Source organism: Ostrea edulis, chromosome 7 (genome assembly GCF_947568905.1).
Source record: "Ostrea edulis chromosome 7, xbOstEdul1.1, whole genome shotgun sequence".
NCBI lineage: Eukaryota > Metazoa > Mollusca > Bivalvia > Ostreida > Ostreidae > Ostrea > Ostrea edulis.
In genome coordinates this window covers 75344972-75365870 of record NC_079170.1, presented here as the reverse complement: position 1 = coordinate 75365870, position 20899 = coordinate 75344972, and the positions used below count along the sequence as shown (strand labels likewise).

General features: G+C 34.5%; 1 protein-coding gene across 2 annotated transcripts; it reads right to left on the bottom strand.

Annotated features, from left to right (window-relative positions):
* Positions 1-4655: 4655 nt before the first annotated feature.
* Positions 4656-16228, bottom strand: LOC125657178 (uncharacterized). 2 transcript variants are annotated; one of them, XM_048887833.2, is made up of 6 exons: positions 16170-16228; positions 14499-14587; positions 6089-6226; positions 5686-5820; positions 5304-5421; positions 4656-4924 (listed from the first exon to the last, which is right to left on the bottom strand). In XM_048887833.2, the coding sequence occupies exons 1-6, from the start codon at positions 16193-16195 to the stop codon at positions 4690-4692; spliced, it is 741 nt and encodes a 246-aa protein (XP_048743790.2). In that variant the 5' UTR covers positions 16196-16228; the 3' UTR covers positions 4656-4689. The 2 variants fall into 2 exon arrangements, with proteins under 2 accessions (XP_048743790.2, XP_056001329.1); XM_056145354.1 differs by lacking the exon at positions 16170-16228 and adding an exon at positions 15716-15794.
* Positions 16229-20899: the final 4671 nt, after the last annotated feature.

Genomic DNA, 20899 nt, shown 5'->3' with positions numbered 1-20899 from the left:
TTATAGAACTATGCGTCATTGAAGTCGAAACATCTTTTGGGGGATATAACGCCGTGCTCCCTCTTCCTAACGACTTTTAAATCACAATTCAATAATAATAATAATAATAAGATTGCTATATCAAAATACGGTATTCTGATTTCCACTTTAAATATGAGTACTTTTAGTGATTTGTGTTTTTTGTTTTTCGGAAACGCACCCGTAACAGTAGCCTGACCTAGTTGTCAAGAATGTAACGTATCATAATTTGTCGGATCCAAAAATAAATCATAATTGTTCGCTGTTCGTTATGTACACCTTTCAGAGAAAACAATCTATGAAACAGTCTTACTAAGTTCTTTTCCTTTTTGGCCTCATCCTGTTGCTGCACTGGCTAATGATTGTTTGGCTGCGTATACGATTGAACAATGTTAATAAATTAACTTGATGGCAATGCATTGTCTTTGTGATGATTGTTTTTCACAATGTGTTCAATACAAAGTTTTCAACAGATTGAAAAGTTAACTCGTTCCCCGTTCGGGGTATTTGTCTATACGGCGAGATATTTCGAACCAGGTTTACAAACTGTCTTAGCCAATTTTGATTAATTGTGGATTATTTCATATGCATCAAATACACTTGATTACTTAAAGGAAAAGAAACCCTCACTAAATTCAATTTCAACACATTCGCTTTCAATTTAAAAATCCCCAGTCTGTGCTGAAAAATGTATGGACTCGTCCGCGGCGATAAACTTCTAAAACGCCCAATGACGTGAAATGTTTTGACTGTAACATATGAACATCACATATGCTGTATATTTCATTTCTTGCCACTTTATGTTCGCCGGTTTAAATTTACATCGTTAACGAAATTAATACAATTCGTAACCGTGAAAATGCACATTTACATCACTATTTCGTCATTAACTGATGCAAATACAGACCTCGGTGGGAGAGTCCGTAGTTCGTGTATCATCATAGGGTCATGACGGGAATAAAGATATTCTTTTCAAATATATTCTTGTTTCCCTATTATGTCCACGCCATACCCTCGATGGCCAAGATTTGAAATTTTGATTTTTACTTTCTGACGATGCTTGCGTATCAGACATAACTAAACACTGTTCTTGACAAGAATATTTTTACAATTTTTGTGTGTATATATCTCCATGTAAAATTGAATCCCCTATCGCTGCCCCCGGCTTATTCGTTGTAGTCTGGAGAAAACGGGAGTTTTCATTTCATATCATGAAGCTTCTACACCTTTTTTGCTTGGCTCATTGGTTTTGTGAAGATCTGTTTTGCCTTTTATTTATTAACTCCCTTTGGAAGGGAGAGGCAGTATGGTCTTCGTTTGCACAAATTCAAATATCTCCCACCCAAACATACTCTGTATCAGGTTTTGCTAAAATTGGCATATTGGGTCTTTTGTAGCATATAAAATGTGAAAATTTGATCACCTAGCACTAAAACTACACTAAATCTGCAGACGTATTTACACTGTTCACGACATGTTTTTGTTTTGTTTAGGATTGCCAATGAATGTTAAGTTCGGAGCAAAATAAGACATGTGCTCTTGATCAATAGAGCTCATCTACAATGTAAATGACATGGTGTAGTTCTAGTGGTAAGCGAATTCATATTCATTTTTGTTATTGTTTTGTTATTGTTCTCTTTTGCTATTGCCCACCTTATGTAATTCTTTTTATTTATCTACCTGAAATCGTGGACGGCCTAGGTTTACACAGCCCGTAAACCCTTGTAACTGAAACCTTGCGTAAACCATTTGTTTTCTTAATGGACACAACACGTGTTTGTAAACTTTTCCCTTCTTTTTCAGCAAAAGTAATGTTTTTCATGTTTACATCTACTTTAAATGTGTTTTAATGAAAGGTGAAGATAACGAACAGTGATCAATCTCATAACTCCTATAAGCAATACAAAATAGATAGTTGGGCAAACACGGACCCTTGGACACACCAGAGGTGGGATCAGGTGCCTAGGAGGAGTAAGCATCCCCTGTTGACCGGTCACACCCGCCGTGAGCCCCATATCCTGATCAGGTAAACGGAGTTATCCGCAGTCAAAATCAGTGTGTCATGAACGGCTTAACAATCAGTATGAAACACGTCAGACAGCATTTGACCCAATGCGAGGTATAATTTGTGCACTTTCCGAATTTGAAAGCTATAAAATTCAAATCTTGCGATATGCATAATTACTTTTGCTATTTTTCGCACCTTTATGTATGACGTCATATGCGCTCTCTTGTTTGAAGACATCTATTAGCCATTTGATAAACAGATTAGATTTAATCGAGAAAAAAATTATAACGTTAACAGGTTGTAAATATCATTGCATTGCGGAGTTTTGTGCCGCTTAAGGGTGTACTAGTTGTCAGTAGAAAGGATTTAGACTGCAATCCCCTCCCCTAATTTTTCGAAAGAAACTGTGAGAAAAAGGACGTGGATAATATTTGTTGAAGCATGGGAGTTACCCTTGAAAAAACCCACCAAACCACCCAGTCACCTTTGTCTAAGTACTTTTTGAAATACCGTTTTGACAGAGACCCAAATAAACTGCAAAAATGTATATAGCGGAGCTAAGCACTACTCTGCCTACAACAAAACATACACTCTGGTCTGTTCTTCAAATTCAACACCCCTTTGGATCAACTGACCTTCACTTTGTAACAACATATAACTTTTGCTCCCAGTTTCCACCAACTCGTAGTTTAAAAAAAAATAAAGATACAGAATAATTGAACTTTTAATTATAAATGATAAAATATTGTATTTCCTTACTTCAAAGGACTCGTGGCGATTGTAACTGATCGACAGATGATGCTTAATCCTCTTAGGTACCTGATCCCACCTATGGTGCACCCAGGGGTCCGTGTTTGCCCAATTATCTATTTTGTATTGTTATGAGATTGATCATTGTTCGTTATCTTCGCCTTTCATTGAACTATAGAATTATGCCTCCTTGAAGTCATAACATCTTTCGGGCGGTATAACGCCGTGCTTCCACGTTTTAACGACGTTTAAATCACAATTCAATAATAATAGTAGTAATAATAATAATAAGTTTGCTTTATAAAAATGCAATATTTTGATTTCCACTTTAAATTTGAGCAATTTTATTGATTTGTGTTTTTTGTTTTTTCCCGAAATGCATCCGTGATAGTAGCTAGGCCTAGTTGACAATAATGTAACGTATCATAATTTCTCTAATGAAAAATGAAGATAACGAACAGTGATCAATCCGATAACTCCTATAAGCAATACAATATAGTTGGTTGGGCAAATACGGACCCCTGAACACACCAGCAGTGGGATTAGGCACCTAGGAGGAGTAACATCCCTGTCAACCGGTCACACCCGTCCTGAACCCTATATCCTGATCAGGTAAACGGAGTTATCCGTAGTCAAAATCAGCCATAATTGAACTGTCTATCTTAGAAAAACAACGCCAATTACAAATATGCAAAGGAATAATATCATCAAATAGTTTGTAGACAGCGAACCAACTAAACATTATTTACTTGCAATATTACCATTTCATACTCGCTTTCCACGCTTTATTGGAGTATTTACATTGCTAAAATATATAAGGCTCGCGGAATTTGTCAACGTGTATTTAAATGTTGTCCAATGTGAATAAAATAGGCCCCTAAAACTGATTTTTTTTCTCGAAATATATCACAGTACTTTCACAGTCAGTTCATCGAAAAACGGCACATTTAATTAACAATACTTTTTGAAATAAGGGCTTCGATTTAAATCCGTATTGTGGCTAATTATCTAAATACTTCGGTGAATGAACTATTAGAATTAATGACTATAAGCATAAGAAAGACAAGTACATATAATTTTGAATACTTTGGAGATATGCGATGTGTCCTTCGAGTTACCGCATATTTCATGCACAGTTTCCTTACCATGAGAAAATAGTTTTCATGCAGTGCATCATGTTCATTTTATCGGTTGTGGAAGGGACGTTTCACACTCTGTGTAATGTTGATACATGCTTTTACTCATCATATGCCAATAAAGGTTTGGAAATTTTCCCTCTTTTTCCTATTCTTGAAGATGCGTATAAAACGAAATTTAATCACATAGAAATAAGATATGAAGAAAAAACTACCACTAGTTCCCATGAGTAATAAATAAACATTCTGGTGATTTTATGTATCTCTGTGAATTACAACTGTGGGATAAAATACACCACGGAGTCTTCCAAATCTATATGTATTTAGATATTTTTTTGAAAATGCTATTGACGGCAAAGTAACAACTCAACCTTATGACAAGGGAGATGGTTTCAGTTACTCCATCTTTAACTTCTCATATTCATGTAGCGATATTCCATTATCACCTCTATTTTGTGTTTTTACTTATCAACTGATTCGATATGCAAGAGTTTGTTCTGTGTATGATCAGTTTTAAATCTCTTCAGAAGTATGATCTACTCGATACTAAATGAAGCGAAAAATCAGGTAAATTAATTCATAACCACCTTGATTTCAAAGGTTTAAAACTAAAGCGATACCCATAAACTTGAAAACAAACCACTCAAATTTGAATTCAAGAAAGTGTTTTGATACTTGATTGTGTTATTAGTATTGTTGCTACTATCCTCTGAAATAATGTTTGACTTCATATAGAATTCTGGTTCAGAATTATTACTGTCATGAGACAGTGCTTTATTAATGTGACCAATAGTAACAATAGTAAAGCTTGTGGTTCCTTCCTCCGCTAACCGGTCCAAATGGATGACTTCCGGACACGCTATTGATATTGTTGTCGTCCTCATCATCAGTATACACGGTTTCTTCTCTGAAGTACATTCCCTCAACACGTTGGCAGTAACTGGTATATCTCAACAGATAAAACGGCTTGGTTTTTGGAAGTCGAATTCTTGTTGAGTAGGAACCGTCATTTCTGAAATTCAACAAAAGTTGATCTGAACAAATGTCTTCTAATACATAAAGTTTTGAACGTCCTACAACACACCCGATACAATTCCAGTGTATCCAGGGATCCACAGTTATCCTTTTTTCAATTTTTATAGAAATTATGAGATGGTTGCTGCTTGTTATATCAAAATATTTTATATAGTACAGGGAAACACACATCCATCGATAGGTTGGGGTATAGTGCAGTAATAACTTTACTTGTGTTTGATATAGGTTAAAAATGGGGACTATCAAAGACTATTTTCTTTAATAATGAACTTTAGAAATGTATCAATGAGCCTTTGGACAAATAAAATCATAAATACAATGCTCTATTTTCTTTATGCACAGGCTTTAAGATGTACCTGCAACAGTAGTTAATTCTTGTATTCCTGCCAAAACTTCCACTCGGTAGTTCTCCTCCAGCACGGTTTATATTGTTATTGTCTTCGTCATCCCAAAAAACGCTTCCACTCCGGAAAGCTTGAATTACAAACCGAGTGTTGTGAAGACTTAAAACATATATTCCTATCACTAATACATGTTATATTTAGGGGTACCTTTCGATAATAATGAACTAACAATCCTGCAGATTTTCCACTTTTCATCAATCAAGTAATGGATAAGTAAAACAGTTGCCAGTACCCATGAGAAGTAAGCATTTACTCATCGTTTACGGATTTGCAATGGACCGTAAAAGTGCATTGAAAAAAAATGAATAGTAAGAAATAGATCATGTTCAATTACCTCCAATAGGACATGTGTTTCCATGCTTCAGAATACAGTAGTTCCCACTGGGCCACTGACCTTCGGAATTACAATCATCGAGATCCTTGGTGCAGTAAGATACATTCATATAGTTGGGAGAGGACCCACTGATGCCTGGATAAACAGATTCATTTTCTAACGTAATAGATTTGCATTATGCATGGTACATTTGTATCTACCATATCTGAAATAATTTACATGCCCAACATACAAATGTAGCAAATTCTGCATCTATAAATGTTTTGTACTTGTATATATATTCTGATGTATGTCTGATCTATATAGAAACAACATTTCCCCGTTGTATTTAAGATAAAATATATTCTTATGCACGTTCATGAGTTTGTTTACTAAGAATGCCTGTATAGAAGCTACTATTTACCAAAGAAGTGATGTCCGTATGTTACGCGGTTCTGGTTAGAATCATCTTCATTGTCCTGGTATCGCCATCCTTGCAGCCACCCCGAGGGACATCCGCTCTTTGGTTTAACCAAAGTATACGTCCCTCTTGGCCATTTCACTGAAAAGAAATATATGATATAATATTCATCATTGGAAAGATTTTCAATATTATAAAAACCACATATTTGATTTGAATACCAATCATTATTGTGTCAAATGCTGTCTGACGTGTTTCGTACCGACTGTTTGAACATTCTTGTCACACTGATTTTGACTACGGATGACTCCGTTTACATGATCAAGATATAGGGCTCGGGGCTGGTGTCGGCGGTCGACAGGGGATGCTTATTCATCCCAGACACCTGATCACACCTTTGGTTTGTCGAGGATTCCTTGTTTGCCTATTTCTATTTCTTGTATTCCTCATATGGCATATTGTTCCTTACGCCAATATGTCATAGGTCTGTTCAGAATCCGAATAAATTTTACACGCAAACCATAAATCAAAGTACTGAAAGGACTGAAAAACAGGGTCAAATTGTCCAATGCATAACTTTCAGAAATGGTGCAGTTATGCTAATATGACAATTCATATGAAAACTTTCCAGACAAATACTTTAATCAGACATAGGTCTTGAATTCCAGATTAACTTGCAACTTCCTTTTCGTGTTTTTGACATACTTTGGAATTGCACAATACAACCTGTCAATAACACATGACAGGTTAAAATCAAGTGGATATGTATACACTCCAATTCTTTCTTTAGTAAAGAAAATTTTCTAAATTACTAAAACTGTAAACAAGAACATGTAAATTGTAAACATTGTAACAAAATTGGTAACAGTAATTTCAAATTTTTGACACACATTTGGGCTAGAAGTTTCCCATGCAATGAAAAATATTTACATGTTACAGTCCAACATATAAATAAACAAGTCCACAAGTCAGACAACTGTCTTCTCAAGTGAAACAATATAACATGAAGTGCTGTGAATTCAGGCATTTTAGAGTAGTATGCATATATCAGTATCTGGAGAATTAACAATTGTAAAAGCATTACTGTTGAATAGTAATAATATCGATATAGAACAGTGAACTATTATTGTGTAAAGAATATAATACTGTTGCAATGTGAGATTTTGAGTTAATAATACAGACTGATGTCTGATCAGGGTTAAATAAATTGCCATGCTGGGTTTGCATCGCTATTTTCAGTATCACAAAAAAAGGTTATAATGAGATGGACATGTAAACACTCCAAACTTGTATAAAACAAGATGTGTTTGTGAAACACAAAATGCCCCCGATATTGGCCAATTCCGAAGATGGCCAAGGTCACAACTACAAATATCTTGGTACCAAGATCTTGTCACAAGAAATGCTCAAGTGCAAAATGAAAGCTCTAATATTTACCATTTAGAAGTTATGACCAATGTCAATCTTTTTAAAAGTAGGTCAAATGTCAAGGTCGAAAGGTATAGTACAGAAGGAAAGGTCTTGTCACAAGGAATACTCATGTGAAATATCAAAGCTCTATCTCGCTGTCGAAAAATTATTAGCAATGTTAAATTTTTGAAAAAGTAGGCTAAACTACAAATTGGAGGTCACAGGGTTAAAAATGTTGATACCCACAAGAAGGTATTGTCACAAGAAATACTCAAATGAAATATCAAAGTCTGTCACTTACTGTTCAAAATTTATTAGCAAGGTTAAAGTTTCAGACAGAATTACAGAATGACAGAATTACAGAATGACAGACAGGACAAAAACAAAATGCCCCTGATCCTCGATCTCGGGGGCATAAAATATTGTCTAAACTACTAGAACTGTAAATATGTACATGTAAATTGAAAACATTTTAACAAATCATTTACATAATTTCAAATTTGTTGACACACATTAGGATTAGAAGTTTCCTATGCAATGAAAGATATATACATGTGATAGTCAATCATACATATACAAGTCCACAAGCCAGACATCTTGTTTTATATAATATAATATAAAGATCTGTAAATTATATAATTTCAAAATATTATGTATCAAAGATGCGTATGTCCGAGTTGCAGTTTGGAAAATTATGCATACTTGCATTCACGAAGTAAAAACATGCACGTATATTATAAGTATGAAGCTTTGAATGGCCGCAATAGGTATTTAGTGTGATAATGACCTTGACTTTTGGATTTCAAAAGCAACATGAATCTTGAATATCATCAGGATTTGAAGTCTTATAAACATGTACCAGCAAGTACATGTATAAAAGTTAGAGGCAAGCTCAAATATACAGTATATAGTGAAAAGCGACTTTGATATTTTGACCTCAAAATAGATAAGAAAAACGTCCAAAAGAACTCGCCTGTACAGTTGTAGGGGGGGGGGTAATATTGTTAGCTTGCATTAAAACTTTTTTTTACGTGCATAGAATAAATAACACGACAAACTCCGGATATATTTAGCATATTCTCGGTTTCGTCCGTAAAAAAGCCCGGATGTAAAAAAAGTAAGAATATTTGCTCATGAAAAACAACAACCGTTTCTGTTTGAAAGATAATTCAAATTCATCTAATAAATCAATGAAAAATAAAAAGAATGTTTTTTTTCCCAAAATATTGATCTTATATTTTTTCAAATCTATATACAAAATTATCAGCGCAATTTATGCACTCTTTTCTTCCACGTAGATTCAATTCATGTGTTCTCGGCACGGCTTCCGTTTTGAGGCCTCGACTGACAGTAAACTAATAGACGGGGTCACGTGACCCAGTCTAAAAAGCGAGAGAGAAAGATATGCTTGGATTTCTATATGAAGCGAAGTTGAAACTTGGACTTAAGTCTGATATTTTATGTTTTGTGTTCAGTTGGTTTTTGTTCCATCATCACAATTGATTTTGCCGTAAACATATGCAGATGATCATATATTCAATTAATTGCAACAATAATGTATGGGAGGTGTAGATAACGAACACTGAACGGTTATGTTAAGGCAGATCATACTCCATTTATGCACGTAAACTGCATATTCTTTAAAGTTGTCCTACACCGAGGAAGAGAGCTACTTACTTGAAAAAAGAAAGATTTGGTTGTGTACACGAAAAGACTTTTAACATGACAAGGATGTGCGTTCGTATGAAGTCATTGCATGACTGTTGTAAATAGATCACTAATGCACCTTAATAGAAAATGGAAAAGTAATAAATTACCCCAGTGTTAAAACATTGGTCTAACTGACGAGGATGACAGTAAAACACCCATAGTTTATCAGAATTGCTGATAGAATCATGCAGCTTTCAGTAGAAAATTATTATTAAATATCAAAACACGAAACCATCTAGCCTATGTTTTACATTCTACACTGATGATATGCAGTTTTCTTTAAAAATTTCATAAGAGACGATTCTATCAGTAATTACCGTGTACATTAATTTATAACCTTTGACACACTATATGAAACGTCTTTAAAAGTATGCGGTGTATTGTGTTACTTTTGCAGTTTTACATCAGTGTATGACTGAGGCAAAATCGGATCGACACGCTAAAGTGAAGGTTTGTTCCTTTAGACAAAATTGTCAATGAATGAAATCAACATACCTCCATAGTATCAATAAATTATCAGTATTTCACATATACATTCCATATATCCGTGTCCCATGTCATATATTTCAAATAATCTACATTTTATCGATATTTACATGCTACTCGATGTATAGTTATGACGTCATCAATTTACTTTCATATTGATCAGACACAACTAGTACATGACAACAGTATAACATTTCGCATTTCTTTTGATCTTAGTAGCTGCATGGTTTTTTATGCCTAGATAATATGCATAAATAGAATTTACATAAATGGAAGATGAAGATAACGAACAATGATCAATGCAAGGTGAAGATAACGAAAAGTGATCAAGCTCATAACTCCTACTCGCAATACAAAATAGATAGTCGGGCAAACACGGATCCCTAGACACACCAGAGGTGGAATCAGGTGCCTAGGAGGAGTAAGCATAAATAAAATCGAAAGTTAACGTCACATTGTTTCCCAGTAAAGATTTTCATTACCTGCCTTCTTGCCTTAACGTACCTGCGTGATCAATCTCTTAACTCTTATAAGCAACATAACATAGATAGTTGGACAACACGGACTTCTGAATACACCAAAGGTAGGATCAGGTGTCCAGGAGGAGCAAAACTTCCCTGTCAACCGGTCATACCAGCTGCGAGCCCATATCTAGATAAGGTAAACAGAGTTTTCCGTAGTCAAAATCAGTTAGCCAAGAACGGTCTCTCTATAGGTATGAAACACGTCAGACAGCATTTAGCCCAATGATAGGTTGTATTGGCAAACTAGATCGTTATAACGACCATAGAATTTTCAAAATGCTGACTTTAAACGAGATTCTTGCAAACCACTGCACCATCAACTTGTTTGTCAATAACCTGCCTTTAAAAACTTACCATACGCAGAGGAAGCTCATGCGTATCGAATCAGTTGAGAGATATAAACACCATATACAATTGATAATGCAATATTGCTGCAGGAATTTGGGAGGTTAACGATGAAGGAGCTGAAATGATCCTGTCTGACATTATGTATGGATATTTTAATTGAAAATCTACCATAACACAGTGATCGACCGATAATATACGACTAACAATACGTGTACACGATTATAAGAGACATGGTGCAGATGTGTTTCTTGTTTTAATTTCTATGTTGTAAGAGGAATCAATAGAATATAATCGTGTCACATTTCTCGTTTGTCCTTATCTCTATATCACCATTGTCAACGTCAATAAGAATAAAAATAACTATAGTCTAATCATGATTATTTTAATCACTTCCTTGCATTGCGAAAGAAACATGTCAGGTCGCCTTAGCTAATGGCAGTTTGCCAAAGCAGGTTTATTTTGACTTTAGATGGATATCACTTACCACAGCTATAGATATTCGAAAAATAATTTTCGGGTGTCACCGGTCGACAGGGGATGCTTACTCCTCCTAGTCACATGATTCCACCTCTGGTGTATTCAGGGGTCCGTGTTTGCCCAATTATCTATTTTGCATTGGTTATAGGAGTTATGAGATTGATCATTGTTCGTTATCTTCATCTTTTTTAATGTTGGCGAAACTCTATGCTTTTCCCGGAAATCGATAAAATTCGATTGGTTTGGGCATTTACTTGACTGTTGTAAACATCCGATGTGAGCAAATGACTTCACAATTTAAAATGGTTATGAATGATAAATATTCTCCTAGATTCATTCAAAAGTGGTAGGCCATGTTGTGTGTCAAGTTCATCGGTGTATCTATATGGGTTTCAAAAGTTATTTAATTGAAAGCACCCACTTTTTAGGAGCTAATATCGAAAACCTTTCGAAATTTGATTTAACAAACACCAACAGCTTCTGAAGTTCACAAGTAACTATTTTTTAACAGCGATATATGTCTTTTGACTGTAAGACTGCTTCACTCATATTTTCTATCTACTCTTACCATGTACATGTATCACATATAATAGTAAAGTGCAAAATCTTATCATCTCTGAAATAAAAATATCCTGATTAAGATACATGTGTAAACAATTAGCAATAATTACTTTGTGTTGACTATGATTATCAGGAATATATACCTTAAAACATGAAAATAACTCAACTATAAGAACTTAGCTATCTATTCTGTACATTTTGGAGTTTCTGACATTGCTGGGATGTTAACATTGTCCTTTTAAAATATCCACCTTTTACTGATTGTGTTTATATTTTGATTTTTAAGGAAATTAGCTCCGGATATTTTGAGCACAACTGCGCAGGATGATACACCTAAGTATTTACTGGTTCAATACTGATCCCATTGGTGCAAATTTATGACATCTCTTGTTGAACCTTATCCAGTTGAACAATTTTGTATCAATTCAAATTTTGAAAGCGTTTGCAGGGACTACATTTTATGGCGGAACGATTCATTGATCACAAAGTTCTAAACCTGCATGGTATTATAGTTTCTGTTTCATCCAATATATCGTCTATTTTTATACTCATATACAGGTATTTCAGTTTTATGATTTATGATAGAAGTAAATGAGACCTGGAACTAGTTATTCATCAACTCGGTTGATATATATTTCCAAACAAAACATTGATTCTTATAAAACGTAATTTAAAATTTATTCGAAATTTTTGCATGGAAATTCAGTATTTTCGGCAATAATTCAAACGATTGATTTCCAATCCCCACATTTTTGCTCCATTTTAAATATTATGACCAGACCTATTATGTATAATTTTAGAAATTGACATTACTCCTACAACGTCCTTTTAAGGTGGGCCCTTAGTCCTGGATTTTGGTATACCTTTTTATCTGTAGTGTTAGAAGACATGCTTATTTATCTTTTTTATGTAATGATTGATCTGCTTTGCTTATGTTGTGTTGACACCAACAGACAAATCAAGTCCAATTGAATAAATTTTAAGTGCAAAAAGGTTATGTTTAGAACACCGTATCTCAATAACAAGTGTTGCAACCCCAGTTTTTCTTTTTAATTATCTGATTGTCCTTCAATGCAGAAATCAAAAATACACTTCCCCATAAAATTTACATTACACCAAATCTCAGGTGTGAACCTCTTTAGATTATTTGAGATTAACATTAACAGTCTCAAAACCCAGTGCATGTAATGGAAAGAGAATCAAAACATGTTATCACTACTGTGTAACATCGAAATACGCCAGGAGAGTTAAAGGCGTACCTGTAATATGGGACTATCAACGTTGTTTTTAATTTATGGGACAAACGCAGAACTATAGAACACCATTTCATTTTGATCTGATTTCTATGACATTTACATTTAAGATGATACCAAATTCTTTTCTTTACAAAACTTCATAGTTATTTTGGATTTCAAACATTTCGGCTCCAAAATTTCATAGTTGTTTTGGATTTCAAACATTTCGGTTGAGCATCACTGAAGAGACATTATTTGTCGAAATGCGCATCTGGTGCATCAAAATTGGTACGGTATAAGTTTTACATTACAGTTTATCAGCACTTTGCATTAATAGCTCTAAAAATTCATTGTTTTTTTGGAATTCAAAGATTTTGTTTGAGCATCACTGGAGAGACATTATTTGTCGAAATGCGCATCTGGTGCATCAAAATTGGTACCGTATAAGTTTTACATTATGACCTCTGGGTCGAGGCATCTGCTGGTGGACTGTTAGTCCCCGAGGGTCTCTACAGCCCAGTAGCCAAGTACTTCGTTACTAGCTTGAAAATACGGGTGTATATTTAAATACTGTTATAAAATTTAGAAATTCATTTCAAATTTAAGGATTATCTCCCTGATGCATAGCTCTTATCCGTAGACGACTTTGACTCCACTTTTTTGACACGCTGTTTTTGGCTATAATAGCTCTAAAACTTCATTATTATTTCGGATTTCAAAAATTTCGGTTGAGCATCACTGAAGAGACATTATTTGTCGAAATGCGCATCTGGTGCATCAAAATTGGTACCGTATACGTTTTACATTATGACCCCTGGGTCGAGGAATCTGCTGGTGGACTGTTAGTCCCCGAGGGTCTCTACAGCCCAGTAACCAAGTACTTCGTTACTAGCTTGAAAATACGGATGCATATTTAATTGCTGTTATAAATTTAGAAATTCATTTCAAAATTAAGGATTATCTCCCTCATGCATAGGTCTTATCCTTAGACGAATTTGACTCCACTTTTTGGCACGCTGTTTTTGGCTATAATAGCTCTAAAAATTCATTGCCTTTTCGGATTTCAAACATTTCGGTTGAGCATCACTGAAGAGACATTATTTGTCGAAATGCGCATCTGGTGCATCAAAATTGGTACTGTATAAGTTTTACATTATGACCCCTGGGTCGAGGAATCTGCTGGTGGACTGTTAGTCCCCGAGGGTCTCTACAGCCCAGTAACCAAGTACTTCGTTACTAGCTTGAAAATACGGATGCATATTTAATTGCTGTTATAAATTTAGAAATTCATTTCAAAATTAAGGATTATCTCCCTCATGCATAGGTCTTATCCTTAGACGAATTTGACTCCACTTTTTGGCACGCTGTTTTTGGCTATAATAGCTCTAAAAATTCATTGCTTTTTCGGATTTCAAACATTTCGGTTGAGCATCACTGAAGAGACATTATTTGTCGAAATGCGCATCTGGTGCATCAAAATTGGTACCGTATAAGTTTTACACTTGGTGGAATAATGCAATAGAATAATCCTATATAGCCCCCCCCCCCCTCCCCGGGTTATATAAAATCACATTATCAGAGAGAAATTATGCATTGGATTGAAAAAACCTACATCATTCAACATTTGATACATTTTGACTATTCGGTTGTAAAAAATCAAACCTGCTGAGATGACAGAAATGGAGCAGATGAGGAGAATCCAATGTCTAAGTGTGAGACCGTTCATCTTCTGATAGTGACAAACCTTGATCCTGAAAATAATAGAAGTTTCAGTTTGGTTTAAAACCAACATATTAATCACCTGTACACAGATTTACAGTACAATATGTACAATATATAATGTACATCTTCATACATCATACAGTCTAATTCGTTGGATGCGTTACAGTTGCAACTATTTATAATTAAAAGCAACTGTATATGTGTGTTTATATGTAAATATGAATTACCGGTAGTGCATTGGTATTGCAATAAAAAAAAACATGTTTCTACGAGAATTTCATGTTCAATGTATCTGTATTTGATCTGTTTACTCATCTTTTTGAAATGACTCAGTTAAATACATATTTATTCACGTTAGGTAGAGTTTTACTGCACAAAGTGTATGTACTTCCCAAAGAAATCCATGTATATGGAATTTTCAAACTAACTGACGCCCTTTTAAGGTTAATCGATCCTCGTGTGATGTCATAGGTTTTTGCAAAAATCTTTATCAAATTAAACTTTGTGCATGAAAGAAATATATCTTGAGAGGAATTTTATTCACTGCATAAAATAAAAAAAATTGGTAAACTATTGATATTTAAAAAGTGTATATTTTCTATAGATAATAAAATCTTTATAATTAAAAAAATGTTGTCAAGGGCAATAACTCCTATGCTGGTATTTCTTCCACTGCATGTCTATTATGCATGATTTTCCTAATATCTACAATTAATCTTTACATATGATATTTATGAATTAACAGTTTTTTCTAAACTGTTGACATTTAAAATTTGTCATTTCAACAAGATTTTCTCTATTTTAATTATTCTGTACAGCGAAAATGTGTGATATTCTGATTTTAACATATCCTTCCGGTTTTTTTTATGTCTGACATCTTTAAAAAATGTGGCAAAATACACATTTTCTATGGTTATTGTTTAAATTTAACTATATTGAATGGAAATTAATACAGTTTTTGCTCTTTTAACTATTATTATTGATAAGTCACATGAGGATCGATCCACCTTAATTCACTATTATTAATTTTGTGCACCAGAAGAAGTAATATAACAAATGCCATTCTTTTGAATAAGATGTCAATGCTGATTTAATCTTACTAGATTTAAAAATGAAAAGCGATGACAAAGAAAATCGACCAATTCTAAAACTCTCACAATGAATACAAAATAGAGTTGAGCCAAGACAGACCCCTGTGCACAGAAGATGTGGGACCAGGTACATAGGAGGAGCAACCATCCCCTGTCGGAATATCGCTGCATAAATATTGAAAGTTGACGGTGGAAAATATATTATTAACAGATGAAAAGTCGCCGATACTCTCTGTCACAAAAACCCAGCAGATTAATTAAGGAGTATAATTCCTACAGACTATCAGAAAATCTGATCACCAAAAATTACGTAGACAATGTCGATAACAATTGCAACCCCATTAACAACAATCATGAACATACGTCTTAATTTAATGCTAGTTTACGATTTACTGAAGTATTTTTAATATCCGGACATATTTCAAATAATACATACAACTAATCAAATGACAACATATTTCATTTTCACTTCCTTATTTAACTAACTGTATCGAAACATTGGAATTTTTGAACAGCTTACCTTTTTCCAGGTGACAATAAAATCATTTCTCATGTCATCTTTTATATTGTTGACTATAATCAATATGTATATGAAGTGCTGCGGAGTTTTATGCACATGTTTCTGGTGTTTTTTTTAGGTATTCGATACATAATCTCTACGTTGCCCAATCCTAGATCCTGTTCTAGGAGACGGATATCAGAATAAAATCGTAGATCCGGAAAGTCAAAACCTTGTATCGACAAAAAAAGACCTTTAGAAAATTCCGCTGCACCAACTGTCGACAATTGGAGACTTAACAATCATGTTGAACGTTTTACTAAGTGCCACTATTCTCAATATAGTCGACTTTATTAATATTAGAAACAAATCCTCGTTAATTGAAATAATTGCAAAGAGAGGATGCAAATCTGATAGGATAACAAACTACTGATTTTAACTAATTATTTTGCCGTTTGCATGAACAATATACAGGGCTCATGACGGAAGTGACCGGTCAACAGGGATGCGTATTCCTTTTAGACACCTGATTCCATCTCTTTCGTGTCGAGAAGTCCGTATCTGCCCTACTTTAAATTTCGTATTCGTTATTGGAATTATAAGGTTGATCCCTGTTCGTTATTTTCACTTTTTCATTCATAGAATATTCATAGATTTCAGTACTTCTTTCGAAAGAAATCATTTCTTATGAAAAAATGGTATTATTCCAGATAGGAAGTCTAACTAATTGTTATATGCAAAAAGGACAATTAGACTGATAGTAGTTTTTAATTTTTTTCTATGATATCAATTTTACTGCTTCCCTAAAATTGAAATAGCTAACACCTCCTATAGCAACGATTTCTAGACTGGTGTGTCAGTCGGTATTTGCCCAACTCTCTATTTTGTATTGCTTATAGGAATTACGAGATTAGTCACTGTTCGCTATCTTCACCTTTCATTCTATGTATGACAGCTGGAAACATGTTACACATTTACAAACTGTTTGCACTTATGTGATCAAGTATCACTATAGTAGTCTAGAATAAACATGAAATGGAGGAATATACATCATTTGAATGACAGTTAGCCTTGATATTTGTATTAAACATAGTTGCATGCATATTACATCATTTAGGATGGAACAGCGATCGTGTTTGACACAAAAAACAATGTTATTGAACAGATCTCCTCTATTGCTAGTTTTAACCGATAAATTCTACTTTAGAAGGGACATATTTCGAACACGACTCAAATTCCTCCAATTTCAATCCATATTGCATTAATTAAATTGATGAATGTATAAAACAACCCGGACTGCTCCCAATGACTTGTTAATTCGTCCTTCTTGGGACTCATTGCGTTTATTATTATTACTTTGCGCATCATTATTTGTCGAAATGCGCATCTGGTGCATCGAAATTAGTACCGTATAAGTTTCACATTGTAATGGATCTGCAATCTTTCTTAACAAAATCAATTACAATGTATGGTTTTTCAACCATTAACAATGATTTGAAGGGTGGGGATAATGAACAGTGATCAGTCTCATAACTTTTAAAACCAATACAAACTTAGAAAGTTACCCAAACACAGACCCCTGAATATACCAGAGGTGGGATCAGGTACCTATGAGGATGAAGTATCTCCTGTCGACAGGCCACACCCAGCGTGAACTCTATCTTTTGATCTGATAAAAGTAGTTTTCTGCAGTCAAATTCAGTGTGTCAATAAAAGTCTAATAATCTTCATGAAACATCAGATAGCATTTGTCCAGAATATAGGTTCTCTTTGCAAATTACATCGTAATAACGACAATAGAATTTGCAAAATGCTGACTTAACACGAGACTGTTGTAACCCTGCATCATCAACTTGTTTATCAATAGCCTGTCTCGATTTAAAACTGATCATATGCAGAACAAGTTCTTGTGTATCAAATCAATTGCGATATATACACACCATCTCTCATGTGGAATTTAATACTCAGTTTAAAGATCATTACACGACTCCTGTTTCATATAAAATGGAACTCGGAATCAGTCACACCTGATGATAAATCATCAATATTTCATTTCGTTAAATACCATTCGTATTTTACTCACAGGCACTATGGGACTTATAAATAAATATGTTTTAATTACGTATTGGCAATATTTATTAAGTCTTTGCAATTCCCATGGACATAAATTGAGCTCCTTTAAAAGCCGACCCTTGTCTATTTTTTAGGCAGGATTTATTTTAAAATTACTGAATGAGAAAAAATATTCTGAGACGACCTTCAACTACTTGATATTTTATGCAGTGACACGATTTGATTTCATTCACACATTGGTTTGATATATTCATATCTAGTGAAATATTCATATCTAGTGATCAGTCATTCAAAAACTTAATTTGTTAAACACCACTCTGATTCCACGTACAAGTACTCTGAAGTTAAAATAAAAAATATGCTAGAGTTCCTCATTGACAATATCTTCGTGGTCTTTGGTGATCAGGTCTTCCAACAGTCTGTTGGAATTCCCATGGCCACGAATTGTGTTCCTATGTTATTTGACCTTTTTCTATATTCATATGAAGCAGAATTTATTCAAAAACTTCTACGTGAGAAGACAAAATCTCTCGTTGTGGCCTTGAATTCGACATTTCGATATATCGATGACATTTTGTCTATTAACAATGACAACTTTCATTCATATGTCGATTCCATATATCCCTGTGAGCTGGAAATAAAGGACACCACAGAGTCGTCCACTTCTGCTTCATACTTAGATATTTCATTGAAAGTAGACATTAACGGCAAACTGACAACTCAACTGTATGAAAAACGGGATGATTTCAGTTTCTCCATCGTCAACTTCGCATATTTATGTAGTTTGTTGCAATATTCCATTATCACCTGTATATGGTGTTTAAATATCCCAACTGACTCAATATGCAAGAGCTTGTTGTGTGTATAGTCAGGTTTTAAATCGAGGTAAGCTACTGACAAACAAGTTGACGGTAAAGGGTTTCAACGGTCTCGATTGAAGTCAGCATTTCGCAAATTCTACAGGTCGGGTGTGACCGGTTAACAGGGGATGCTTACTCCTCCTAGGCACCTGATCCCACCTCTGGTGTGTCCAGGGGTCCGTGTTTGCCCAACTATATATTTTGTATTGCTTCTAGGAGTTCTGAGATTGATCACTGTTCGTTATCTTCACCTTGCATCAATCTAGTTCGTCAGTACAACCTATCATTCGGTGAAATGCTGTCTGACGTGTTTCAAAGCGCTTGTTAAGCCGTTCTTGACACAGTGATTTTGACTGCGAATAACTCCAGTTACCGCATCAGGATATAGGGCTCACGGCAGGTGTGACCGGTCGACAGGGGATGCTTACTCCTCCTAGGCACTTGGTCCCACCTATGGTGTGTCCAGGGGTCCGTGTTTGCCCAACTATCTATTTTATATTGCTTGTAGAAGTTATGAGATTGATCACTGGTCGTTATATCCACCTTTCATTGTAAAAGTATAACTATATGTAACTGGGAAATTTATTTGGTAGTCAACATGACATCAGGTCGACTGCCGTCTGTTGTGTTTCATATGAATTGTTAAGGCATTTTACATAATTATATTACATACTTATTTAGATATTTGATTACATAGCTGATGAGTTTCTATAGATAATAAACGACGACATCATGTAAGAACTATTATATTTAAAACTTATGCGGTACCAATTTTGATGCACCAGATGCGCATTTCGACAAATAATATCTCTTCAGTGATGCTCAAGCCGAATTTTAGAAATTCGAAATAACAATAAACTTTTAAGGTAGAGATGGATAGCAACCACGTGATCAGTAAAAATCGTGTATTTTCACGTGAATTTATTTTCGGAATTCCGTACACCGTTATAGAGTAAAGGAAAAACTAAAACGGGTTCCGAAAGTGCAAGTTGTTGCTGTGACTGACGATTGAGGGGGTCGTCTCGACGTAAGAAAGGGGAATTTGGCCATGGTTAGATTAGGAAAACGTCAACGTAATAATAATGGACCAAAAGTTTCGTCCGTGCAGAATGGCACTTTTTACCTCACGAAATTCACCACCATGCATAGCTGCGCTACGTAAACAAAGTTGTTGATGTAGCGTGATCAGTGCTGCGAGTTTCAATACTGTTTATGCAGTCATTGAGGGTTTAAACAAAGTTTCTTCTGAGAAGATCTTCTGAAAAGAGGAATTCGATGGATGCATTCAACGTGGACAACGAAATCATAATTTCGTTTGGTACGTGAAAACAAAATGGCAAATTGGATTTGTATTCAACTCACTTTTCCTCTTCTATTTCACAAAACGTGTATGTATTGTATGATAATAAGATATGTATGTCCTTCTCTGGACCCACACTCGGTAAAAGAGACAGGTTTGATAAATCTATAGTTGACTTGTTTTGATATTATTAGAATGAACTGGCAGTTTATGAAAACATATCTGTCATCTCATATTGGAATATGATAATCATGCTATTTATTCACTACAACAAGGACCCGGGGATGGGGGTATGTACAGTTTAAATAGTAGTTAGCTATAACAATATAAATAAAGAACAATCATTCAGATGTATTACTACTGCAAGAGTTCACATTGCTGCACTGCACACATTCAACATAGTGTTTAGATATATATAATACTGATTTCAGAGAAGATTTTAAAAATCAACATAATGAAATACATGCTATGTATGTAATTTTCAATATATCAGTATTTTAAATTTCATTGAATATATA